This window comes from Bos indicus, chromosome 12 (assembly GCF_029378745.1).
Source record: "Bos indicus isolate NIAB-ARS_2022 breed Sahiwal x Tharparkar chromosome 12, NIAB-ARS_B.indTharparkar_mat_pri_1.0, whole genome shotgun sequence".
In the NCBI taxonomy this organism is placed as follows: Eukaryota; Metazoa; Chordata; class Mammalia; order Artiodactyla; family Bovidae; genus Bos; species Bos indicus.
Window position 1 is genome coordinate 72,894,389 of NC_091771.1, and position 27,819 is coordinate 72,922,207.

General features: G+C 39.4%; 1 protein-coding gene across 3 annotated transcripts in view; it reads left to right on the plus strand.

Annotated features, from left to right (window-relative positions):
* Positions 1-22,078, plus strand: part of LOC109567081 (ATP-binding cassette sub-family C member 4-like) — a 166,198-nt gene extending 144,120 nt beyond the window's left edge. Inside the window, exons 30-31 of one of the 3 annotated variants that reach the window (XM_070799879.1) lie at positions 15,825-15,959; positions 20,693-22,075. In XM_070799879.1, coding sequence (XP_070655980.1) covers positions 15,825-15,959; positions 20,693-20,713 — 156 coding nt within the window. In that variant the 3' untranslated portion in view covers positions 20,714-22,075. Of the gene's footprint in view, positions 1-15,824; positions 15,960-17,138; positions 19,817-20,692 lie in introns of those variants that run through there. The other 2 variants (XM_070799880.1, XM_070799881.1) reach the window with 2 other exon arrangements.
* Positions 22,079-27,819: the final 5,741 nt, after the last annotated feature.

Genomic DNA, 27,819 nt, shown 5'->3' on the forward strand with positions numbered 1-27,819 from the left:
AAATTTTATTCAAAATTTTTATTTAAAATAGATTTAACATAATAGATTTATTATGTTAAATTAAAAGAAAACAAATTCCATAATATTTTCCATAGTAGCTGTATCAATTTACATTCTGACCAATAATACATAAGGATTTCTTTTTCTACACATCCTTGCCAACATTTGCTACTTGTTGTCTTTTTGATAACAGCCATCCTACCAGATGTGAAGTAATATCTTTCTGTAGTTTTGATTTGCATTTCATTAATGGTAGTGAGGTTGAGCATCTGGTCATATACCTGTTGGCTACCTGTTTGCCTACTTTGGAAAAATGTCTATTCAGATTCTCTGCCCATTTTTAAATCAGTTTGGGTTTTTTTTTTTTTTATGTTGAGGTATATGAGTTTTTAAAATATATTTTGGATATTAACCTCTTAGCATATCTATAATTTACAAATATTTAATTCCATTTAAGTAGGTTTCCTTTTCATTTTAGTTTGATAAAGTCCCACTTGTTTATTTTTGCCTTTGCTTTTAGAGTCATATTCAAAAGATCATCATCAAGACCGGTTTAAAGACCTTACTGTTTAGCTTTCCTTCTAGGAGTTTTATAATGTCAGATGTTACATTTAAGTCTTTAGACTGAAAGTGAAAGTCACTCAATCATATCTGACTCTTTGAGACCCCATGGACTGTAACCTGCCAGGCTCCCCTATCCATGGAACCCTCCAGACCAGAATACTGAAGTGGGTAGCTGTTCTTCTCCAGGGGATCTTCCCAACCCAGGGATTGAACCCAAGTCTCTCATATTGCAGGCAAATTCTTTACTGTCTGAGGCACCAGAAAAGCCCAAGAATAGCCTAGATAGTGCTTTTTTTTTTTTTTTTTACAAATTAACGGTTTGTCAAGCAAGTTGAGAAAGTCTACAGGTACCATTTTTCCAACAGTATTTGCTCACTCCATGTCTGTCATCTTTTGGTAATTCTCACAATATGTCAAAGGTTTTCACTGTCATTACATTTGTTATGGTGATCTGTGATCGGTGATCTTCAGTGTTACTTGCTGAAGTCTCCAATGATGGTTAGTATTTTTTAGCAATTAATTTTTATTATTATTATTTTTCTTAATTTATTTTTTTAATGAAGGATAATTGCTTTACAGAATGTTGTTGTTATCTGTCAAACATCAACAGAATCACCCATAGGTACACCCATGAGCAATAAATTATATTTTAAATTAAGGTCTGTACATTGCTTTCTCAGGCATAATGCTACTGCACACTTGCTAGGCTACAGTGTAGTCTGAACATTTATACACCCTTGGAAACCAGAAATTTTGTATAACTGACTTTATTGTGATATTCACTACATTCTGGTGTTCTGGAACTAAACCCCCAAAATCTCTAAGGAATCCCTGTACCTCTTTCCTTTCTGGAAAGCAGGTGACTGTTCCGAAAGCTTTAATGTGGACATAAGACAAGTCAACCTGCTGCAAAACCTGATGCTCCAGAGGACAGGCAGCCAGCCTGAGGGAGGGGCTGGGGAGGTGACAGATGTTGATGAAGGGCATAACCCACAGGATTGTCACCGTGAACTCCTGTGGTTATAGGTGCTGAAGGTGTTGTTGTTTAGTTGCTAAGTTGTGTCTGACTTTTGTGCCACCCCATGGACTTATAGCCTGCCAGGCTTGTCTGACCATGAGGATTTTCCAGGCAAGAATACTGGAGTGGGTTACCATTTCTTGTAACAAATACATTTTGTTGCACTGGTGAATATATATGCACAAAGACAGATGGGTATGTTTTTTTGTTGTTGTTAAGTTGCTCAGTCATGTCCAACTCCTGGCGACCCCATGTACTACAGCACGCCAGGCTTCCCTGTTCTTCACCATCTCCTAGAGTTTGCTCAAACTCATGTCCATCGAGTCAGTGATGCCATCCAACCATCTCATCCTTTATCGTCCCCTTCTCCTCCTGCCTTCAATTTTCCCCAGCATCAGAGTCTTTTCTAATGACTCATCTCTTCACATCAGGTGGCCAAAGTATTGGGGCTTCAGCTACAGGATCAGTCCTTCCAATGAATATTCAGGGTTGATTTCCTTTAGGATTGACTGTTTTGATCTCCTTACAGCCCAAGGGACTCTCAAGAATATTCTCCAACACTACAGTTTGAAAGAATCAGTTCTTCAGCACTCAGCCTTCTTTATGGTCCAATTCTCACATTCATTCATGACTACTGGAAAACAAAAGCTTTGACTAGATGGATCTTTGTTGACAAATTAACGTCTCTGCTTTTCAATACACTATCTAGGTTTGTCAAAGCTTTTCTTCCAAGGAGCAAGCGTCTTTTAAGGCTACAGTCACCCTCTGCAGTGATTTTGGAGCCCAAGAAAATAAAGTCTCTCACTGTTTCTATGTTTCCCCATCTATTTGCCATGAAGTGATAAGACTGGAAGCCATGATCTTAGTTTTTGAATGTTGAATTTTAAGCCACCTAATTCACTCTCCTCTTTGGCCTTCATCAGGAGGCTCTTTAGTTCCTCTTCACTTTCTGCCCTAAGAGTAATGTTATCTGAATATCTGAAGTCATTAATATTCTTCCTGGCAATCTTGATTCCAGCTTGTGCTTCATCCAGCCCAGCATTTCACATGATGTACTTGGCATAGAAGTTAAATAAGCAAGGTGACAATATACAGCCATGCTATACTCCTTTCCCAGTTTTGAACCAGTCTGTTGTTTCATATCCAGTTCTAACTATTGCTTCTTTTCCTGAACACAGGTTTCTCAGGAGGCAGGTAAGGTGATCTGGTATTGCCATCTCTTTAAGAATTTTCCACAGTTTATTGTAATCCACACAGTCAAAAAGCTTTAGTGTAGTCAATGAAGAAGAAGTAGATATTTTTTCTGGAATTCTCTTGCTTTTTCTATGATCCGACAGATGTTGGTAATTTGATCTCTGGTTCCTCTGCCTTTTCTAAATCCAGCTTGTGCATCTGAAAGTTCTTGTTTCACATGCTATTGAAGCCTAACTTGGAGGGTTTTGAGCATTATTTTGCTAGCATGTGACATGAGTGCAATTGTGTGGTAGTTTGAACTTTCTTTGGCATTGCCTTTCTTTGGAATTGGAACGAGAACTGACCTTTTCCAGTCCTGTGGCCACTGCTGAGTTTTCCAAATTTGCTGTCATATTGAGTGCAGCACTTTCACAGCATCATCGTTCAGTATTTGAAATAGCTCAGCTAGAATTCCAACACCTCCACTAGCTTTATTCATAGTGATACTTTTTAAGGTCATTTGACTTCACACTCCAGGATGTCTGGCTCTAGGTGAGCAATCACACCATCATGTTATCTGGGTTGTGAAGATCTTTTTTTCTATAGTTCTTCTGTGTATTTTTGCCACCTCTCCTTAATATCTTCTGCTTCTGTTAGGTCTATACCATTTTTGTCCTTTATTGTGCCCACCCTTGCTATCTCTAATTTTCTTGAAGAGATCCCTAGTCTTTCCCATTCTATTGTTTTCCACTATTTCTTTGCATTGTTCACTTAGGAAGGCTTTATCTCTCTTTGCTATTCTTTGAAACTCTGCATTTAGATGGGTATATATTTCCTTTTCTCCTTTGCCTTTGGCTTCTCTTCTTTTCTCAGCTATCTGAAATGGTTTTGTTTACTGTAAGTAAATTAAGCAAAAGACTTGTTGGGTATCAACTGGCTTAGTTAATAGGTTTGTTTATATGTTGACTCTTCAAAGGGATTTACCAGCTTTGGTTCATTAAGCACCATTAATGTTTCAGAATTCTGTTTTATAAAGATATTCTCTTAATTTTATTAAACATACTGGAGTCATAATAACAACTAATTTAATCATCCTTTATGCTCCAAAACAGTGGAGCAAAATGGATAAATTAGAAATTCTCTGTCTCCTAAGACTCACCACTGTCTCTGCATTAAAAGGTGGGTTCTTCCTATGGTTTTAAGGATTTGCTGGGTGCTTATGACCTGTTTTCTCTTCAGCCGATAGCCCAGTTGTCCCCTCCCATCTCTCACACTCCAGTCTTCATATCACCTGCATTCTCCCTAGAAGCACAAGCAAAGGGGCACCTGAAAATCTGCACTTGCCCAAACAGTGCTGTTGTGTGTGTTCAATGTTTTCACTGTCTGCAGTTATTCTTTGGAAATGAACGATGCAGGACCAAAACCAGGACCAGGAATCTCAAATTCTACCTCTTCTATTTGTAAATGATCTTATCCATATTCTTTACCTCTTTTCCTCAACTCAAGTATCTTCTAAGTATACTTTTTCCCAGATAAATCAAAACCAGAAACTGTTGTAATATACCCACCTGAAAAGCACAAAACAGCTCACACCTAACTAGAGTTTTACTTAAATTCTGTTTTTGACCTTCATGGAATTTTTCTTTCATAAGCCTGCATGGATATAGTTGTAACATTTCAGAAGAGAAACCTCCTTCAAAAACATGCCAAGTGTTTTCATTCAAGTTTTTAGAGAAAAGATAACTAATGTGAACATCGAGAGCACAATAAGGGAAAAGAAATACTTTATGAAGGTGGTGCTTACATGCAAAAGCAGAAGATTTGGGAGAGCAATTATGGAGGTGACTATGACCCGGACTTCATCATTCCATGGGCAAGAAGAATGACTTATTTCAAGACCTAAGAAAAAGTTTTGAGTTAATGCCTGCCACACAGTCCAGCCTCTGAGAAAATTACAAGAACCCATTTAATTAAGGACCCAACTTCCAAGGTTGGACAACTGTCCCTGTGTCACCTGGCACTCAAAAATAGAGGTCTAATACTCAGATCTTCCCCTCCCCAGTCTATTTGTCCCTAATGGGATCTCCCTTTATTGTTTGTCACCATATTGAAAACTGTATCTGGCATCTCTTTCTTACTAGGCTTTTCTTCCAGCCTCTCCTGTCCCCACCTTTCCCTGCAGCCATTCCATTATCAGTGATAGCATCCTGCCAATGAAAACTAATCGGATTATCTTGCAGTGGCTCCATTTAATCTTTATGTGTAGGACAGCTACCTGGAATATCTGTGGCTGCATGGTCCTCCTGAGCCTCTCAACTCCCCCTCCTTTCTATCTCTCTTCTTCTTTATCTTTTCCAGTATTTGACATAAATTAGTTTGAAGCCTCCATCCTCAGCCCTGGTTTATCCCTCCCTCATTTCCCCTCTCACTCTCCCTCTTGTCCATAGCCATCCACCTGAAGCATGTGGTCCTCTAGGTCTACATCCCTCATCCTGTCATCCCTGTATCCCCTGCCTTATCTGTTCCCATGCCAGCTGGACTCATCCTCCCCTTGATCTCACCCTGTAGTCTTGATAGATCACACCATTGGCTGCTCACCCAGTCACACCCTGAATTTAGTTTCATTTGTATTGAACTTTCAACTGGCATGTACTGTGTGCCTGATACTTATCATGTACAATGCCAGGGCCCTGGGATGCATCAGTGAACAAGGAAAACTGTATAACCCTGCCCTTAAGGAGCTGCCAGGCTCACTCCAGTCCATTTGGCCCATCATAGTCACTGTGTCTGGAATGACCACTGTCCACCCATCCACCTTTGTTTCTTCCTGTTCATGCCTGTCCTTTCTTCAAGGCCTAGTTCATTGCCCTCTGTCCTCCTTGAAGCTCATCCTTAGAACCTCTGGTCAGAAGTCATCTCTTCTGTTACTAAACCCTTCTTGTGCTTTTTTTCCTGCATGATAAACACTTGAGGTTTTCTTCTCTCTTTTCTCAGTACAGGCTCCATAGGAGCAGGGTCTGTGGCTTATGTGTTTTCATCTTCCACAGAATCTAGGAAAATGCCATCAGGGCACTTAAATGTGCAATAAATGTTTGCAGAATCAATTCAGAAATTAATGAAAATTTATTTAAGTGTTCCTCAAATGTGTTGTGGCCATGTGTTACTCCTGTTTATAAACATGAAATATAGTTGATTGACAGTATTTTGTTAGTTTCAGATATATAGCAAAATGATTCACATAAATATTTTTTTTAGAATATTTTCCATTATAGGTAATTATAAGATATTGGATATATTTCCCTGTATTATACATTAAGTCTATTTTGATTATCTGTTCCATTTATGGTAGTTTGTATCTATTGGCCCTATAGCTCCAATTTATATGCCCCCTCTTTTCCTCTTTGGTAAACGTGAGTTTATTTTCTGTGTCTGTGAGTCTATTTTGTATGTAGATTCATTTGTATTATTGATTAGGTTCTACATATAAATGATATCATATTTGTCTTTCTCTGTCTGATTTACTTCACTTAGTATGATATTCTCTAGGTTCACCTGTGTTAGTGAAGATGGCAATATTTCATCGTTTATTATGGTCTGAGAAATATTCCATAGTGCATATATGTGCGTGCGTGTGTGTGTGTGTGTGTGTGTGTGATTTTCTTAAACCAGTCATCTGTTGATTAACAATTAGGTTGTTTCCATATTTTGGCTATTTTAAGTGCTGCTGCTGTGAATGTTGGGGTGTGTGTATTTTTGAATTAACGTTTTTGTCTTTTCTAGATACATGCCCAGTAGTGAGATTGTTACATCATATGGTAGCTCTATTTTCAGTTGTTTCAGAAATCTCCATACTGTTTTCCAGTTATATTCCCACCAATAGTGCACCAAGTTATTTTCCCACCAATAGTGTCAAAGGTGTATCTTTTTCTTCTCACCCTCTATAGCATTGGTTATCTGTAGACTTGATAATGATGGCCGTTCTGATCCATGGGATGTGGTACCTCATTATGATTTTGATTAACATTTCTCTGATAATTAGTGATGTGGAACATCTTTTCATGTGCTCGTTGGTCTTCTGTATGCCTTCTTTGGAGAAATGTCTATTTAAGTCTTCTGTCCACTTTTTGATTGGGTTATTGGTTTATTGATATTGAGTTATATGAGATGTTTGTATATTTTAGATAATAACCCCCTGTCAGTCACATCATTTGTAAATATTTTATCTCATTCCTTAGGTATTGTCTCTTCATTTGGTTAGTGTTGTTTGCTGTTAAAAGATTATAGGTTTGATTAGGTCCCAATTGTAGGTTTGATTAGGTCCCAATTGATTGTTTACTTTTGCTTTTTTTCTTTTGCTTTGGGAGACTAAGAAGCTATTGCCATGATTCATGTCAAAGAGTGTTTTGTGTTTTCCTCTAATTTTATTGTATCCAGTTTTATATGAGCCCTTACACCATTTTGAGTTTATATTTGTATGTGGTTTATTTTCTGTGGTTGTACATATACAAAAAAATTAGTGTGTTCTAATTTCATTTATTTCCATGTAGGTGTCCAGTTCAGTTCAGTTCAGTCACTCAGTCGTATCTGACTCTTTGCAACACCATGGACTGCAGCATGCCAGGCTTCCCTGCCCATCACCAACTCCTGGAGGTTACATAAACTCATGTCCATCAAATCAGTGATGCCATCCAACCATCGCATCCACTGTTGTCCCCTTCTCCTCCTGCCTTCAATCTTTCCCAACATCAGAGTCTTTTCCAATGAATCAGTTCTTCACATCAGGTGGCTGAAGTATTGGAATTTCAGCTTCAGCATCAGTCCTTCCGATGAATATTCAGGACTGATTTCCTTTATGATGGACTCGTTGGAGCTCCTTGAAGTACAAAGGACGCTCAGGAGTTTTCTCCAACACCACAAGAATTGGTGCTCAGTTTTCTTTATGGTCCAACTCTCATATCCATATATGACTCCTGGAAAAACCATAGCTTTGACTAGATAGACCTTTGTCACCAAAGTAATACTTCTGCTTTTTAATATGCTGTCTAGGTTGGTCATAACTTTTCTTCAAAGGAGCAAGTGTCTTTTAATTTCATGGCTGTAGTCACCATATTCCGTGATTTTGGAGCCCCCCAAAATAAACTCTGTCACTGTTTCCACTGTTTCCCCATCTATTTGTCATGAAGTGATGGGACCAGAGGTCATGATCTTAGTTTTCTGAATGTTGAGTTTTAAGACAACTTTTTCACTCTCATCAAGAGGCTCTTTAGTTCTTCTTTGATTTCTGCCATAAAGGTGGTATCATCTGCATATCTGAGGTTATTGATATTTCTCCCAGAAATCTTGATTCCAGCTTGGGCTTCATCCAGCCCGATGTTTCTCATGGTGTACTCTGCATATAAGTTAAATAAGCAAAGTGATAATATACAGCCTTGACATATTCCTTTCCCAATTTGGAACCAGTTTGTTGTTCTATGACTGGTTCTAACTGTTGCTTCCTGACTTGCATACAGGTTTCTGAGGAGGCAGGTCAGGTGGTCTGGTAGTCCCATCTTTTAAGAATTTTCTGCAATTTGTTGTGATCCACACAATCAAAAATTTTGGCGTAGTCAATAAAGCACAAGCAGATGATTTTCTGGAACTCTATTGCTTTTTCAATGATCCAGGCATGTTGGCAATTTGATCTCTGGTTTCTCTGCCTTTTCTAAATCCAGCTTGAACATCTGGAAGTTCATCATTCACGTACTGTTGAAGCTTGGCTTGGAGAGTTTTGAGCATTACTTTGCTAGCATGTGAGATGTGTGCAATTGTATGGTAGTTTGAGCATTCTTTGGCATTGCCTTTCTTTGGGATTGGAATGAAAAATGGCTTTTTCCAGTCCTGCTGAGTTTTCCAAATTTTCTGGTATATTGAGTGAAGCACTATCACAGCATCATCTTTTAGGATTTGAATTAGCTCAACTGAAATTCCATCACCTCCACTAGCTTTGTTCATAGTGATGCTTCCTAAGGCCCACTTGACTTCACATTCCAGGATATCTGGCTCTAGGGAAGTCACACCATCATGGTTATCTGTGTCATGAAGATCTTTTTTGTATAGTTCTTCTGTGTATTCTTACCACTTCTTAATATCTTCTGCTTCTGTTAGGTCCATAACATTTCTGTCCTTTATTGTGCCTATCTTTGCCTTAAATGTTCCCTTGGTATCTCTGATTGTCTTGGAGACATTTCTAGGCTTTCCCATTCTACTGTTTTCCTCTATTTATTTGCATTGATCACTGAGGAAGGTTTTCTTATCTCTCCTCTATTCTTTGGGGCTTTGCATTCAGATGGGTATATCTTTCCTTTTCTTCTTTGCCCTTTGCTTCTCTTCTTTTCACAACTATTTGTAAGTCCTCCTCAGGCAACCATTTTGCCTTTTTGCATTTCTTTTTCTTGGGGATGGGCTCAATCTCTGCCTCCCGTACAGTGTCAGGAACCTCTGTCCATAGTTCTTCAGGCACTCTGTCTATCAGATCTAATCCCTCGAATCTCTTTGTCACTTCCAACATATAATCATAAGGAATTTGATTTAGGTCATACCTAAATGGTGTAGTGGTTTTTCCTACTATCTTCAACTTAAGTCTGAATTTTGCAATAAGCAGTTCATGATCTGAACCACAATCAGCTCCTGGTCTTGTTTTTGCTGACTGTATAGAGCTTCTTCATGTTTGGCTGAAAGAATATAATTCATCTGATTTCTGTATTGACCATCTGGTGATGTCCATGTATAGAATCTTCTCTTGTGTTGTAGGAAGAGGGTGTTTGCTATGACCAGTGTGTTCTCTTGGCAAAACTCTATTAGTCTTTGCCCTGCTTCATTTGGTACTCCAAGGCCAAATTTGCCTGTTATTTCAGGTATTTCTTGAATTTCTACTTTTGCATTCCAGTCCCCTATAATGAAAAGGACATCTTTTTGGGGTGTTAGTTTTAGAAAGTCTTGTAGGTTTTCATAGAACTGTTCAACCTCAGCTTCTTCATCATTACTGGTTGGAGAATAGACTTGAATTACTTTGATATTGAATGGTTTGCTTGAAAAAGAACAGAGATCATTTTGTCATTTTTGAGATTGCATCCAAGTACTGCATTTCAGACTCTTTTGATGACTATGGGGGCTACTTCATTTCTTCTAAGAGATTCTTCCCTACAGTAGTAGATATAATGGTCATCTGAGTTAAATTCACCTATTCCAGTCCATTTTAGTTCACTGATTCCTAAAATGTCGATGTTAACTCTTGCCATCTCCTCTTTGAACACTTCTAATTTGCCTTGATTCATGGACCTAACACTCCACGTGTCCAGCTATCCAAGTACTATTTACTAAAGAGACTGTCTTCTCCACTGTATATTCCTGACAACTCTTTCATAGATTCATTGAACAAAGGTGTTTGGATACCCATGTTTTAAAACTTTACTTTTTATTCCTCAACTTCAGAATGAGTAGTTATGTTCTCTTATGTTACACTTTAGTAAAATTATACATTCAGAGCATCTGAGTTGGACAAGTTACAGAAGATATAAATTATTATGTGGATGTGACAGATTCTGTTATTCTTGGGCTCTTTTGAGAGAGCTGCCCTTAGCAATGATCTACAGGAGTGAACAAAAGAGTAACAGGAAAATGGACTTTATGAGACTTAATAAATATTTCTAATTAATTACAAAGAATGGAATTAACTATAATACCTAGATGTGGAAAAGCAACCTGTGTCTTATTTAGAGTTTCAGCATATTCTCTTAAAGATGTATTCACTTTAAATGAAGAAAAAAATACTACTTAACATCAGAACTTTTTAAGAGTTATATAACTTTAGCAAATTGTTTCAGACACTCCCTCCCCCACCCCAAAAAAATAATTAACCAAAGTCACTAATAAGTAGAAAGGGAGAGTTATAAGCCCCATCCTCTCTCTTTCAGTTTACAATTAGCAGGTCTATTATGCTTACTCCAGAATTGTGGCCTGGAGAATCCCATGGACTATATAGTCCATGGGGTTCCAAAGAGTCAGACTCGACTGAATGACTTTCACTTCACTTCCTTGTGTTTAGTCAGTAAGCAGAGACCTATTATCCTTAGTCTCTTGATGTCTGACTCTTTGTGACTCCATAGACTGTAGCTGGCCAGGCTCCCCTGTCCATGAGATTTTCCAGGCAAGAACACTAGAGTGGGTTGCCATGCCATCCTCCAGGAGATCCTCCCAATGCAGGATCGAACCCAGGTTTCCCACAACAGGTGGATTCTTTACCATCTGAGGCACCAGGGGAGCCCATGAACACTAGAGTGAGTAGCCTACCTTTCTCCAGGGGAACTTCCCCACCCAGGAATTGAACTGGCGTGTCCTGCTTTGCAGGTGGATTATTTAGCAGCTGAGCTACCCAGGTAGCCCAGCAGACGTATTAATGAGCAATAAAGGGGGTGGAAGGAAGGCAGCTTAAGAAAGAAAGAAAAAGGAGCAGAGAAAAATAATTTGTGAAAACAGGTTCAGGTCCTAGGCAGTTCAGATTGGGCTGCCTCCATGTGCTGTGTGGTCCATGATCACTAGAATTACAAGCTCAATTTCTTAACTGCTTCTTTGACCTTATCCAAGGAGAACTAAATGGACTGGAATGGGTGAATTTAACTCAGATAACCATTATATCCACTACTGTGGGCAGGAATCCCTTAGAAGAAATGGAGTAGCCATCAGGGTCAACAAAAGAGTCTGAAATGCAGTACTTGGATGCAATCTCAAAAACAACAGAATGATCTCTGTTCATTTCCAAGGCAAACCATTCAATATCACAGTAATCCAAGCCTATGCCCCAACCAGTAATGTTGAAGAAGCTGAAATTGAACTGTTCTATGAAGACCTACAAGACCTTTTAGAACTAACACCCAAAAAAGATGTCCTTTTCATTATAGGAGACTAGAATGCGAAAGTAGGAAGTCAAGAAACACCTGGAGTAACAGGCAGATTTGGCCTTTGAATACAGAATGAGGCAAGGCAAAGGCTAATAGAGTTTTGCCAAGAGAATGCACTGGTCATAGCAAACACCCTCTTCTAACAACATAAGAGAAGATTCTACACATGGACATCACCATATGGTCAACATTGAAACCAGATTGATTATATTCTTTGCAGCCAAAGATGGAGAAGCTCTATACAGTCAGCAAAAACAAGACCAGGAGCTGACTGTGGCTCAGATCATGAACTCCTTGTTGCCAAATTCAGACTTAAACTGAAGAAAGTAGGGAAAACCACGAGACCATTCAGTTCAGTCGCTCAGTCGTGTCCGACTTTTTGCGACCCCATGAATCGGAGCACACCAGGCCCCCCTGTCCATGACCATCTCCCGGAGTTCACTCAGACTCATGTCCATCAAGTCAGTGATGCCATCCAGCCATCTCATCCTCTGTCGTCCCCTTCTCTTCCTGCCCTCAATCCCTCCCAGCATCAGAGTCTTTTCCAATGAGTCTACTCTTCACATTAGGTGGCAAAAGTATTGAAGTTTCAGCTTTAGCATCATGCCTTCCAAAGAAATCCCAAGGCTGACCTCCTTCAGAATGGACTGGTTGGATCTCCTTGCAGTCCAAGGGACTCTCAAGAGTCTTCTCCAACACCACAATTCAAAAGCATCAATTCTTCAGTGCTCAGCTTTCTTCACAGTCCAACTCTCACATCCATACATGACCACTGGAAAAACCATAGCCTTGACTAGATGGACATTTGTTGGCAAATAATGTCTCTGCTTTTGAATATGCTATCTAGGTTAGTCATAACTTTTCTTCCAAGGAGTAAGCCTCTTTTAATTTCATGGCTGCAGTCACCATCTGCAGTGATTTTGAAGCCCCCCAAAATGAAGTCTGACACTGTTTCCACTGTTTCCCCATCTATTTCCCATGAAGTGATGGGACCAGATGCCATGATCTTCATCTTCTGAATGTTGAGCTTTAAGCCAACTTTTTCACTCTCCTCTTTCACCTTCATCAAGAGGCATTTTAGTTCCTCTTCACTTTCTGCCATAAGGGTGGTGTCATCTGCATTCAGGTATGACCTAAATCAAATCCCTTATGATTATACAGTGGAAGTGAGAAATAGATTTAAGGGACTAGATCTGATAGATAGAGTGCCTGATGAACTATGGACAGAGGTTCGTGACATTGTACAAGAGACAGGGATCAAGACCATCCCCATGTAAAAGAAATGCAAAAAAGCAAAATGGCTGCCTGGGGAGGCCGTACAAATAGCTGTGAAAAGAAGAGAAGTGAAAAGCAAAGGAGAAAAGGAAAGATATAAGCATCTGAATGTAGAGTTCCAAAGAATAGCAAGGAGAGATAAGAAAGCCTTCCTCAGTCATCAGTGCAAAGAAATAGAGGAAAACAACAAAATGGGAAAGACTAGAGATCTCTTCAAGAAAATTAGAGATACCAAGGGAACATCTCATGCAAAGATGGGCTCGATAAAGGACAGAAATGGTATGGACCTAACAGAAGGAGAAGATATTAAGAAAAGTGGCAAAAATACACAGAAGAACTGTACAAAAAAGATCTTCGTGTCCAAGATAATCACGATGGTGTGATCACTCACCTAGAGCCAGACATCCTGGAATGTGAAGTCAAGTGGGCCTTAGAAACCATCACTATGAACAAAGCTAGTGGAGGTGATGGAATTCCAGTTGAGCTATTTCAAATCCTGAAAGATGATGCTGTGAAAGTGCTGCACTCAACATGCCAGCAAATTTGGAAAACTGAGCAGTGGCCACAGGACTGGAAAAGGTCAGTTTTCATTCCAATTCCAAAGAAAGGCAATGCCAAAGAATGCTCAAACTACCGCACAATTGCACTCATCTCACACGCTAGTAAAGTAATGCTCAAAATTCTCCAAGCCAGGCTTCAGCAGTACATGAACCGTGAACTTCCGGATGTTTAAGCTGGTTTTAGAAAAGGCAGAGGAACCAGAGTTCAAATTGCCAACATCTGCTAGATCATTGAAAAAGCAAGAGAGCTCCAGAAAAACATCTATTTCTACTTTATTGACTATGCCAAAGCCTTTGACTGCATGGGTCACAATAAACTGTGGAAAATTCTGAAAGAGATGGGAATACCAGACCACCTGACCTGCCTCTTGAGAAACCTGTATGCAGGTCAGGAAGCAACAGTTAGAACTGAACATGGAACAACAGACTGGTTCCAAATAGGAAAAGGAGTACATCAAGGTTGTATATTGTCACCCTGTTTATTTAACTTATATGCAGAGTACATCATGAGAAACGCTGGGCTGGAAGAAGCACAAGCTGGAATCAAGATTACCGGGAGAAATATCAGTAGCCTCAGACATGCAGATGACACCACCCTTATGGCAGAAAGTGAAGAGGAACTAAAATGCCTCTTGATGAAAGTGAAAGAGGAGAGTGAAAAAGTTAGCTTAAAGCTCAACACTCAGAAAATGAAGATCATGGCATCTGGTCCCATCACTTCATGGCAAACAGATGGGGAAACAGTGGAAATAGTGTCAGACTTTTTGGGCTCCAAAGTCACTGCAGATGGTGATTGCAGCCATGAAATTAAAAGACACTTACTGCTTGGAAGGAAAGTTATGACCAACCTAGATAGCATATTCAAAAGCAGAGATATTATTTGCCAACAATGTCCGTCTAGTCAAGGCTATGTTTTTTCCAGTGGTCATGTATGGATGTGAGAGTTGGACTGTGAAGAAAGCTGAGAACCAAAGAATTGGTGCTTTTGAACTGTGGTGTTGGAGAAGACTCTTGAGAGTCCCTGGACTGCAAGGAGATCCAACCAGTCCATCCTAAAGGAGATCAGTCCTGGGTGTTCATTGGAAGGACTGATGTTAAAGCTGAAACTTCAATACTTTGGCCACCTCGTGTGTAGAGTTGACTCATTGGAAAAGACTCTGATGCTGGGAGGGATTGGGGGCAGGAGGAGAAGGGGACGACAGAGGATGAGATGGCTGGATGGCATCACCGACTCAATGGACATGATTTTGTTTAAACTCTGAGAACTGGTAATGGACAGGGAGGTCTGGCATGCTGCTATTCATGGGGTCACAAAGAGTTGGACATGACTGACTGACTGAACTGAACTGAAGGAGAAAATTGGATTTCTAGAGTTCATTTTTATGCAGAGCAATTCTACTAAAGCTGCTATGTAGCAGTTCCTTTTGCCATCCTTTCACTCTCAGAATAATAAACTACAACCACAGCCAACTTCAATAAACATCTTAATCTCTCAGACAAAGGATTCAGCCCCTCTTAGCCGCTGACAGTATTCCAGAACCCTAAAGAAATTCCAGAAGCATCATCTTTTTTTCCCCCAAATTTTGCTCAGATTCTGTCAAACCAGCTTGACAATTTGCTGTCAGGTCACTGTCATCTGGTTTGTCTGATATCAACCTGCTTTTTAGATAAATTGCCTTTGATTTTCTTGAATCTAGATATTTGGCAACTCTGTGTATCTGTATAAATATACCTCAAAGCTCAGAGTCTGACAGCTAAAAGTGCTAACTAATGATAACAATCCCAAATGCCCTAGGAAGAATATAAGATGCTACATACTGCTGAGTGCCAGTAATCATAGTGTAAAATTTTCATTTTCTTCCTTTCCTATAACCTTATAATAATAAAAGATCAGGTTAGACCTTTGTCTGCCTAGTAAAACAGGGTAATCAAACCATTTAAACACCAGCCAGTTCTAACACCCAAATAAATTCTCCCTACTCTCCTGTCCTGCCTGTTTTTGAAATATTGTCCAGGTTATAATGTGTTACTGTGAAACATTTGGTGCTCATGGTAAAGAATCCTCCTGCCAATGCAGGACCCAATCCATGGGTAGAAAAGATCCCTTGGAGAAGGAAGTGGCAATCCACTCAATATTCTTGCCTGGAGAATCCCATGGACTGAGGAGCCTGGCGGGCTACAGTCCATAGAGTTGCAAAGAGTTGAACATGACTGAAATGACTTAACACAGAGACACATATACATAATATGTTACTGTAAAACATTGGTGCTAATTGGTTTCTTTCTGATGATTAACAGGTTTTGGATTTAGGGAGATGGAAAGAATGTAGCCAGCCATATGATTTGCTGCAAAATAAATACAGCCTGTTTTACAACATGGTGCAAAACCTGGGTAAGGCAGAGGCCTCTGCCCTCATTGAAAGGGCAAAACAGGTGAGTCTGCTGCCTGACTTTGTAATTAGTTTGTCTCCAGCTTCATTCTTCAAAATCTCCACCTGGGATCTCTGTGCCCTTTCCAATCATAAACCTCCAGAGACTAAGCTTCATGACTGGGTCTTAACAAGACGTGGTGGGCAAGTCTGCTGAGAATCTGCAGTAGTGGTGGGGGTGCGGAGTAGTATGAGTGTGCTTTTCTATGCACACGCACACCTGCACTCAAGACAGATTTCAGATAGGACTTACCACACTTGGACCCTAGACTCACATTCCATTAGTGCACAGAACACTCTCATTTTGCAGACGCTTGGCGTTTCATTCTGATTGGCCCTCAGCACATTTGTGATCCAAGTGCTGTCAGAAACATCCATGAAATTTGATAGTTTAAGGAAAAAAAATTTGGAATATTTTGAGTCTATGAAGATTTACCAGGGAAAGGTATAAGTTGCTTCTGTTTCTAAGCTGTAAAGAAAACTCCTACACAATACTGTCACTTAATCCCTAATTCTATATTGTTTAAAATTTTATTCAATTATCCCCTCCCCAACACTGCTGCCTTTACCTTCCAGAAGAAGGTAGATTGTCATCAGGATAAATCAGGAGTTCACAATACCTTAACACGGTACTCTGGATGGTGCTTGAAGATGAGGTGGGCGAAAGCACTAAGCGCTGCACATGGTGTGAGGAAGGCACTCAGTGAGCGACATTCACTCATGTGGTGTCTTTTTCACAAAGGTGAGGTGGTAGTGTCTTGTACAGATGTGACAACTGAGGTCTAGTTTGAGGGATTTAGCGATTGTCATGCGGCCACCTGTAATTCATTCTGGAACAAGGTGGGATTGACACTGATGGGAAGATAGAGGGAGAGAGGGAAGGTGTGGTGTTCTTGCCACTTGAGATGCGTTGTTCAGGGTGGGATGAGTTATCTAGCTATATGTGATGAAGCTTCCTCACTGAAAATTTATCTCTGGGTATGAGATTATGGATGCATTTTACCTTCTTCATACTTTTCTGCCTTTCCCAGATTTTCATTTGTAAGTACAATAAAGTTACTTGTGTAATATTTAAAATATCTGTTAAAGAAAACATGCCTCAGTATCTATTTCTGTATGAAAGACTTACCTTAAAATGTGGCTTAAATTCCCTCTGTCACTGTTTCTTCTCAATCCTCCTTAGAAATGAGAAAATGCAGAGCAGTACCTTCCACTGTTCATGGGATAGGCTAAGATAGCTTTTTGTAAGTACTGTATTGTATGCAAATGTTGAGAAATTGAACATGGAGCTCTGTATTTTTTTGTGCCTAAAATTCACAGAGTGCTTTCATCTACTAGCGTGTCTCCCAGTCAGAGTTTCCCTCCTGAGACCTGATAATCATTTATGATTCCCATATAACCTAGTCACAAATGAGTCAGGACTCTTACAAAACCTTTTGTTCTTTTGAACTTAGGCATTACACATCAAATACAGGTGTACCCACCTATGTGTCTAATTGTTCATTTAAAAACTATATTATCCTTATATATGATCAAGATGTTAAGTAATGAGAAATTGATCTCAGAAGTTTAGATAAGTCCAGATAAGATAATAGGGTTCAACATCCTCACTTTAGAGGTGAGGAAACTAATTCCTCTTAGAAGAAATGTGGTCCTATGTATATAACTGGTGTTAAGCTAGTTTGCAGCAGATGCAGAATTAGAAATCTGTTCTTTAAGTATATGTTTTAGATAAAGTGTTACATAAAGAAGCAGACATCGGTCATACAGAAGCAGGTATAGGTCACAGAACTAGAAATCTTTTGATTCCTGATCTAGTAATCCTGCACCCACTCTAACAATATTAATGGTAAGTTACATTTGTGTGGTTCTATATAATTTATTTTACATAGCTCTCATGCATATGATTTCATTTAATCCTCATGACTGCCCTTTTTATCCCATGTCATGGATGAAGAGATTGGGTCCAGGACTCACCCAAAGTCACAGAGCTGGTCCAGGGAGCACAGAGGGGGAATTTCTGGGGAGGCTGAATGTCGACCTAGGTACTGTGTTCTGTGCTGAGTCTGAGAACACTGCTCCTTTCACGTGGTAGCCAAGGTGGAGACGGTCACTCACATTCACAGGGTGACAGAACCTCACTCTTAGATTTCAGTCCTGCCACTGGCTCAGGCCACTGCTACAGGAAGAAATGCAGTTCTTGATCCTCATCCCATCTTGATATTATTTTTGCATACTTTGCATCCTCTTAGGATATACTGTCAGATTATCAGTTTTCTGAATTTGCAGGCATCAGTTATCAATGCCTTGTTCAGAGCTGTAACAGCAGGATGATTAGCCTATGTCACCAGGTTTTCACTCTAATAGAGCAGAATTCATTCATCTGAAGAGAAAACTCAACATCTGGGAGAAGGTGCTACCACATCACCTTTTCTTGTACAAATAGTTCAGGTGAACTGATCACTGTCTGATTCACCCTGATCCATGAAATAGTAGAGAAAGTACCTTTTAGATTCATAAAGCTGAAGGGGGCATTAGTTTGCTAGGGCTGCCATACAAAGACCACAGAGCAGGTGACTCAAACAACAGAAGCGTATTTCCTTACATCCCTGGAGGCTGGAAGTTCAAGGTCAAGATGACAGTAGGGCTGGTTTCCTCTGAGGTCTCTCTCCTTGGCTTGGAGATCTGTCTTCTCTCTGTGTCTCACATGGTCTTCCCTCTGTTTGCCTGTGTCCTGATCTCTTCTTATAAAAACTCCAGTCTGTTAGATTAGGAGCCATCTATATGACTTCACTGTCACTTTATTGACTATTTAAACATACTGTCTCCAAATACCATCACATTCTGAGGTATGGTGGTGTTTAGGACTTCAACATGTAAAATTGGAGGGGACACAGTTCAGCTCAAAGAATGAATGCCTGTCATCCATTCTGTTCTGTGATGAAGCAGATCTTATTGAGGTTTTCTGAAGTTTCTTTGTTCCCAGTGCGCAACAGAGGCGTGATTTTTTTTTAATTCATGAAATCACCTAATACAGCCCAGATGTTATGAAATTCTCAGGATCCTAGCTCTAGGAGCCTGGCCCAGTATGAATCAATGGAGGAGGCACATAGCATCCACATGGCCTTGTGTCCCTGAGCCTCAGGTCCTCACCTGTGTGTAGAGCGGGGATTCCAGCCTGGCTGGCTTCTTCACATGTTTTATTACAGGGATCAGATGAGAGAGCAGATGCTTAAGGGCTTTGAGAATATAGACCATTTTACAGTATAAAAGTGGGATCATGTTTTAAAAGGCTGTAGACAGAAGACTTGCCTTCCAATAATAAAAAATATACCCATAGTTCTAAGTAGCTTTAGAGGCTCTAAATCAAGGGTCCCCAACTCCTGGGCCAAACTGATTTGGTCCGTGGCTGTTAGGGACTGGGCTGCACAGCAGGAGGTGAGTGGTGTGCAAAGGAGCAAAGCTTCATCTGCTGCTCCCCATCGCTCACATTATACCTGAATCTCCTCTTTCTCGCCCTATCTGTGCAAACATTGTCTTCCATGAAACTGGGTCCCTGGTGCCAAAAAGTTGGGGACCACTGCTCTAAATAATCAAAATGTATTTATAATCATATATTTTAAAACACATGGTATATCTAATGCTATAAAATCTTAAAACTTTTAAAAATACTTTTTAAAAATTTATGAACAGCAAAAGAGACACTGATGTATAGAACAGTCTTATGGACTCTGTGGGAGAGGGAGAGTGTGGGAAGATTTGGGAGAATGGCATTGAAACATGTAAAATATCATGTAAGAAACAAGTTGCCAGTCCAGGTTCGATGCACGATACTGGATGCTTGGGGCTAGTGCACTGGGACGACCCAGAGGGATGGTATGGGGAGGGAGGAGGGAGGAGGGTTCAGGATGGGGAACACATGTATACCTGTGGCGGATTCATTTTGGTATTTGGCAAAACTAATACAATTATGTAAAGTTTAAAAATAAAATAAAATTAGAAAAAAAAATTTATGAACAAAAAGTAAATCACTCTCCACTCCTGTCATCACACAGCTCCCCCCCAAGGTGGAGCCCCAGCACCACTGTTGACTGTTCTGTTGAGATGGTCTGTGTATCAGGAAGAACTTGTGAATATGCGGTCTTCCTGTTTTTAAGCACAAATGATAGCTCTTCTTTCGTTTTTTCACTTAATATCTATCTTGGGTTACATCAATGCATATAGTTATTTTTTTAATGGCTACATAGTATTATGCTTTCTCCATTTCTTATTTCTATTTTTGATGATTATCAATCAGAGTTTATAAAATATAGGGGTTACAACCTGATATTAACATCCAAATTTGTTGTGTTCATTTTATGTGGGAAAATGAGAAACCCTTGAGCAGATGCTATTAATAGATTTCCCAGCCTCATTGTCACTTTGTTTTTAATTTATCTCCAGGATTTGAGTCAGTAAAATGATTTTACTTATCAATTTACTCTAGTGATAAAGCATATTTGTTAATGAGAACGATCAGAACTCAAGTGTATCTACAGGTTGTTTGTCATTAAGTCCAGCCCCAGTGAAAGTTCTAATGGGGCTACTTCCTCCATAGAATAAATACACCCCTGTTTTTCCAATTGTGCCTCCAGTAGTGATATGACTGCTCCACATGAAGAAATGGACCTAGAAATGTGTTGCCTTAGAAGGACTTTAAAACACTTAAACGTGGTTTTTGTCTTTTTATCCCCTCAGGTGCACTTTGAAAGGAAATAACCAGATATCACTCACCGTGACCGTGTGGTTATGAATGTTATGAATGTCCAGTGGACAGCCCTCAGCCTTAACAATGTTTGAGTCAACGTTGTGATTGTACCATGAGTTCATGTCTAATCCAAAGGCATTTTTCTAATAGATTTTTGTACTGCATAAGTTATATTTTACTTTTTTACACCAGCAACAAATATTCACATAAGATGTTAATCTGTAATTTTTTCTTCAACTTCACTCAGAGATTTCAAGCTCTTGCAAAAGGACTTATTATGTTTATTTATATGTTATACTGTTTTCTTTTATCTAAATCAAAGATGCGGGCCACCAAAAAAAGCTGTCTCCCAGGTTTTTTGTCTTGAGGGACTCTGAAGCCACATTTTCTAAGATTTGAGACAAAGCTGTTACAGATTTTTTTTTTTCCTTTTACTGTTCACAGAATTACATATTACTTGCCAATTATATCAGGGATTCTTGAAGACTGTGAAGTTGCCATTTTGTGTCACCACTTCCTTTACTAGAACTACAATCTGTTTTTCCACTCAGAGATCTCTGGTTAAAATACTACAGAGAAAACTAATAGGAAAAACATACAACACAAGTAGTTTAAGTAACATTATAGGAGAGAGAGGTGTTGCCTTCCAAAAAATACAGGACAATATTGTACGTTCATCTCCTGTGTCTCCTGCATCGAAGGCAGATTCTTTACAGTTGAGCCATTGGGGAAGCCCTCTAAAAGAGAAAGAAGAGAAAATATGCTTTCTCAAAGTAGGAATCTGTCCAGGGATTTGCTAATGAAGGACAGACATGTTCTAGACTGTCTTGTAGATAGAGGATTTTATATTTTTACAATTTAAAAAATTGTAGTAAAATATATATAACATAAAATCTACCATGTAACCATTTTTTTTTTTTTGCACCTCCAAAGGGTTCATTTTATTGTACAAATGCCATCTGCTTTTTTTTTTCTTTTTTTCTTTCTTTTTTTTTTTCTTTAATAGAAAATTATTTAATTAGTATACATGTGTTCCCCATCCTGAACCCTCCTCCCTCCTCCCTCCCCACACCATCCCTCTGGGTCGTCCCAGTGCACCAGCCCCAAGCATCCAGCATCGTGCATTGAACCTGGACTGGCATCTCGTTTCATACATGACGTTTCACATGTTTCAATGCCATTCTCCCAAATCTTCCCACCCTCTCGCTCTCCCACAGAGTCCATAAGACTGATCTATACATCAGTGTCTCTTTTGCTGTCCCATATACAGGGTTATCGTTACCATCTTTCTAAATTCCATATATATGCGTTAGTATACTGTATTGGTGTTTTTCTTTCTGGCTTACTTCACTCTGTATAATAGGCTCCAGTTTCATCCACCTCATTAGAACTGATTCAAATGTATTCTTTTTAATGGCTGAGTAATACTCCATTGTGTATATGTACCACACCTTTCTTATCCATTCATCTGCTGATGGACATCTAGGTTGCTTCCATGTCCTGGCTATTATAAACAGTGCTGCGATGAACATTGGGGTACACGTGTCTCTTTCCCTTCTGGTTTCCTCAGTGTGTATGCCCAGCAGTGGGATTGCTGGATCATAAGGCAGTTCTATTTCCAGTTTTTTAAGGAATCTCCACACTGTTCTCCATAGTGGCTGTACTAGTTTGCATTCCCACCAACAGTGTAAGAGGGTTCCCTTTTCTCCACACCCTCTCCAGCATTTATTATTTGTAGACTTTTGGATCGCAGCCATTCTGACTGGTGTGAAATGGTACCTCATAGTGGTTTTGATTTGCATTTCTCTGATAATGAGTGATGTTGAGCATCTTTTCATGTGTTTGTTAGCCATCTGTATGTCTTCTTTGGAGAAATGTCTATTTAGATCTTTGGCCCATTTTTTGATTGGGTCATTTATTTTTCTGGACTTGAGCTGTAGGAGTTGCTTGTATATTTTTGAGATTAGTTGTTTGTCGGTTGTTTCATTTGCTATTATTTTCTCCCATTCTGAAGGCTGTCTTTTCACCTTGCTAATAGTTTCCTTTGATGTGCAGAAGCTTTTAAGTTTAATTAGGTCCCATTTGTTTATTTTTACTTTTATTTCCAATATCCTGGGAGGTGGATCATAGAGGATCCTGCTGTGATGTATGTCAGAGAGTGTTTTGCCTATGTTCTCCTCTAGGAGTTTTATAGTTTCTGGTCTTATGTTGAGATCTTTAATCCATTTTGAGTTTATTTTTGTATATGGTGTTAGAAAGTGTTCTAGTTTCATTCTTTTACAAGTGGTTAACCAGATTTCCCAGCACCACTTGTTAAAGAGATTGTATTTAATCCATTGTATATTCTTGCCTCCTTTGTCAAAGATAAGGTGTCCATATGTGCGTGGATTTATCTCTGGGCTTTCTATTTTGTTCCATTGATCTATATTTCTGTCTTTGTGCCAGTACCATACTGTCTTGATAACTGTGGCTTTGTAGTAGAGCCTGAAGTCAGGTAGGTTGATTCCTCCAGTTCCATTCTTCTTTCTCAAGATCGCTTTGGCTATTCGAGTTTTTTGTATTTCCATACAAATTGTGAAATTATTTGTTCTAGCTCTGTGAAGAATACTATTGATAGCTTGATAGGGATTGCATTGAATCTATAAATTGCTTTGGGTAGTATACTCATTTTCACTACATTGATTCTTCCAATCCATGAACATGGTATATTTCTCCATCTATTAGTGTCCTCTTTGATTTCTTTCACCAGTGTTTTATAGTTTTCTATATATAGGTCTTTAGTTTCTTTAGGTAGATATATTCCTAAGTATTTTATTCTTTCCGTTGCAATGGTGAATGGAATTGTTTCCTTAATTTCTCTTTCTGTTTTCTCATTATCAGTGTATAGGAATGCAAGGGATTTCTGTGTGTTGATTTTATATCCTGCAACTTTACTATAATCATTGATTAGTTCTAGTAATTTTCTGGTGGAGTCTTTAGGGTTTTCTATGTAGAGGATCATGTCATCTGCAAATAGTGAGAGTTTTACTTCTTCTTTTCCAATTTGGATTCCTTTTATTTCTTTTTCTGCTCTGATTGCTGTGGCCAAAACTTCCAAAACTATGTTGAATAGTAATGGTGAAAGTGGGCACCCTTGTCTTGTTCCTGACTTTAGAGGAAATGCTTTCAATTTTTCACCATTGAGGATAATGTTTGCTGTGGGTTTGTCATATATAACTTTTATTATGTTGAGGTATGTTCCTTCTATTCCTGCTTTCTGGAGAGTTTTTATCATAAATGGGTGTTGAATTTTGTCAAAGGCTTTCTCTGCATCTATTGAGATAATCATATGGTTTTTGTTTTTCAATTTGTTAATGTGGTATATTACATTGATTGATTTGCGGATATTGAAGAATCCTTGCATCCCTGGGATAAAGCCCACTTGGTCATGGTGTATGATCTTTTTAATGTGTTGTTGGATTCTGATTGCTAGAATTTTGTTTAGGATTTTTGCATCTATGTTCATCAGTGATATTGGCCTGTAGTTTTCTTTTTTTGTGGGATCTTTGTCAGGTTTTGGTATTAGGGTGATGGTGGCCTCATAGAATGAGTTTGGAAGTTTACCTTCCTCTGCAATTTTCTGGAAGAGTTTGAGCAGGATAGGTGTTAGCTCTTCTCTAAATTTTTGGTAGAATTCAGCTGTGAAGCCGTCTGGACCTGGGCTTTTGTTTGCTGGAAGATTTTTGATTACAGTTTCAATTTCCGTGCTTGTGATGGGTCTGTTAAGATTTTCTATTTCTTCCTGGTCGAGTTTTGGAAAGTTGTACTTTTCTAAGAATTTGTCCATTTCTTCCTCGTTGTCCATTTTATTGGCATATAATTGTTGATAATAGTCTCTTATGATCCTTTGTATTTCTGTGTTGTCTGTTGTGATCTCTCCATTTTCGTTTCTAATTTTATTGATTTGATTTTTCTCCCTTTGTTTCTTGATGAGTCTGGCTAATGGTTTGTCAATTTTATTTATCCTTTCAAAGAACCAGCTTTTGGCTTTGCTGATTTTTGCTATGGTCTCTTTTGTTTCTTTTGCATTTATTTCTGCTCTAATTTTTAAGATTTCTTTCCTTCTACTAACCCTGGGGTTCTTCATTTCTTCCTTTTCTAGTTGCTTTAGGTGTAGAGTTAGGTTATTTATTTGACTTTTTTCTTGTTTCTTGAGGTGTGCCTGTATTGCTATGAACTTTCCCCTTAGGACTGCTTTTACCCTGTCCCACAGGTTTTGGGTTGTTGTGTTTTCATTTTCATTCGTTTCTATGCAAATTTTGATTTCTTTTTTGATTTCTTCTGTGATTTGTTGGTTATTCAGCAGCGTGTTGTTCAGCCTCCATATGTTGGAATTTTTAATAGTTTTTCTCCTGTAATTGAGATCTAATCTTACTGCATTGTGGTCAGAAAAGATGCTTGGAATGATTTCAATTTTTTTGAATTTACCAAGGCTAGCTTTATGGCCCAGGATGTGATCTATCCTGGAGAAGGTTCCATGTGCGCTTGAGAAAAAGGTGAAATTCATTGTTTTGGGATGAAATGTCCTATAGATATCAATTAGGTCTAACTGGTCTATTGTATTGTTTAAAGTTTGTGTTTCCTTGTTAATTTTCTGTTTAGTTGATCTATCCATAGGTGTGAGTGGGGTATTAAAGTCTCCCACTATTATTGTGTTATTGTTAATTTCTCCTTTCATACTTGTTAGCATTTGTCTTACATACTGTGGTGCTCCCGTGTTGGGTGCATATATATTTATAATTGTTATATCTTCTTCTTGGATTGATCCTTTGATCATTATGTAGTGACCTTCTTTGTCTCTTTTCACAGCTTTTGTTTTAAAGTCTATTTTAGCTGATATGAGTATTGCTACTCCTGCTTTCTTTTGGTCCCTATGTGCATGGAAAATCTTTTTCCAGCCCTTCACTTTCAGTCTGTATGTGTCCCCTGTTTTGAGGTGGGTCTCCTGTAGACAACATATGTAGGGGTCTTGTTTTTGTATCCATTCAGCCAGTCTTTGTCTTTTGGTTGGGGCATTCAACCCATTTACGTTTAAGGTAATTACTGATAAGTATGATCCCGTTGCCATTTACTTTATTGTTTGGGGTTCGAATTTATACACCATTTTTGTGTTTCCTGTCTAGAGAATATCCTTTAGTATTTGTTGGAGAGCTGGTTTGGTGGTGCAGAATTCTGTCAGCTTTTGCTTGTCTGAGAAGCTTTTGATTTCTCCTTCATACTTGAATGAAATCCTTGCTGGGTACAATAATCTGGGCTGTAGGTTATTTTCTTTCATCATTTTAAGTATGTCTTGCCATTCCCTCCTGGCTTGAAGAGTTTATATTGAAAGATCAGCTGTTATCCTTATGGGAATTCCCTTGTGTGTTATTTGTTGTTTTTCCCTTGCTGCTTTTAATATTTGTTCTTTGTGTTTGATCTTTGTTAATTTGATTAATATGTGTCTTGGGGTGTTTCGCCTTGGGTTTATCCTGTTTGGGATTCTCTGGGTTTCTTGGACTTGGGTGATTATATCCTTCCCCAGTTTAGGGAAGTTTTCAACTATTATCTCCTCAAGTATTTTCTCATGGTCTTTCTTTTTGTCTTCTTCTTCTGGAACCCCTATGATTCGAATGTTGTAGCGTTTAATATTGTCCTGGAGGTCTCTGAGATTGTCCTCATTTCTTTTAATTCGTTTTTCTTTTATTTTCTCTGATTCATTTATTTCTACCATTCTATCTTCTAATTCACTAATCCTATCTTCTGCCTCTGTTATTCTACTATTTGTTGCCTCCAGAGTGTTTTTAATTTCATTTATTGCATTATTCATTATATATTGACTCTTTTTTATTTCTTCTAGGTCCTTGTTAAACCTTTCTTGCATCTTCTCAATCCTTGTCTCCAAGCTATTTATCTGTGATTCCATTTTAATTTCAAGATTTTGGATCAATTTCACTATCATTATTCGGAATTCTTTATCAGGTAGATTCCCTATCTCTTCCTCTTTTGTTCGGTTTGGTGGGCATTTATGCTGTTCCTTTATCTGCTGGGTATTCCTCTGTCTCTTCATCTTGTTTAAATTGCTGAGTTTGGGGTGTCCTTTCTGTATTCTGGCAGTTTGTGGAGTTCTCTTTATTGTGGCTTTTCCTCGCTGTGTGTGGGTTTGTACAGGTGGCTTGTCAAGGTTTCCTGGTTAGGGAAGCTTGTGTCGGTGTTCTGATGGGTGGAGCTGTATCTCTTCTCTTTGTTCAGTTGCGCTGTGGGGAGGGAGGGAGGGATGCTGCAAACAAATAACACTGGTGTGTGCTCGCAGTGCCTCAGCCACACTGGGTCTGCCCCCGCTCACGGCGCGTGTAGCCTCCCTGCCCACACTGCTCGGGCTCTAGGTTGTTCCGCCGGGAACAATCCGAGGCTGGCCCTGGGTTGCATGTACCTCCCAGGTCCAAGCCGCTCAGGTTCAGGCACTCGGGTAGTCCTCAGAGGCGCAGACTCAGTTGGGCCTCAGTTTTGTGCTCTTCCCAGGTCCGAGCAGCTCAAGTGATGAGGTGTTTGGTGAGCGCCAATGCTGCGACTTATCGCCTCCCCACCACTCGGTTATCTGGGTGTAAAACCGTTATCGCCTCCCCACCACTCGGTTATCTGGGTGTAAAACCGGCGCACCTTCTCAGGCAGATGTTAACCGTCCAGACCCCCAATAAGTTTTAGTTAGCAAAGAAGCCTGCTTACAGTTTTATAGATAATGTCTCTCTGGGGCTGCGATTGCCCCCTTCCGGCTCTGGCTGCCTGTCACCGGAGGGGGAAGGTCTGCAGCCGGCTATCTCTGTTCAGTCCTTTGTTCCGTGCGTGGGCCTGGCGGTCTTAGGTTAGGGCTGGCTTTTCGCGTGGTAGATATCTCACAGTCTGGTTTGCTAGCCCAAATTATTTCGCTTAGATAGTGCTCAGGGTATTCAGGCCAGATTCTTACTCTAAGCGATGTAGCCCGCGCTGCGCCTCCCTGCCCAGCCCCCGCTTGCTAATGGCGCGTGCAGGCGTCTGCGCTGCTTCTCCACTGGGGGAGTTACCGTAGGGCTCGCAATCTGCGAGTTTTAAATTGTTTATTTAT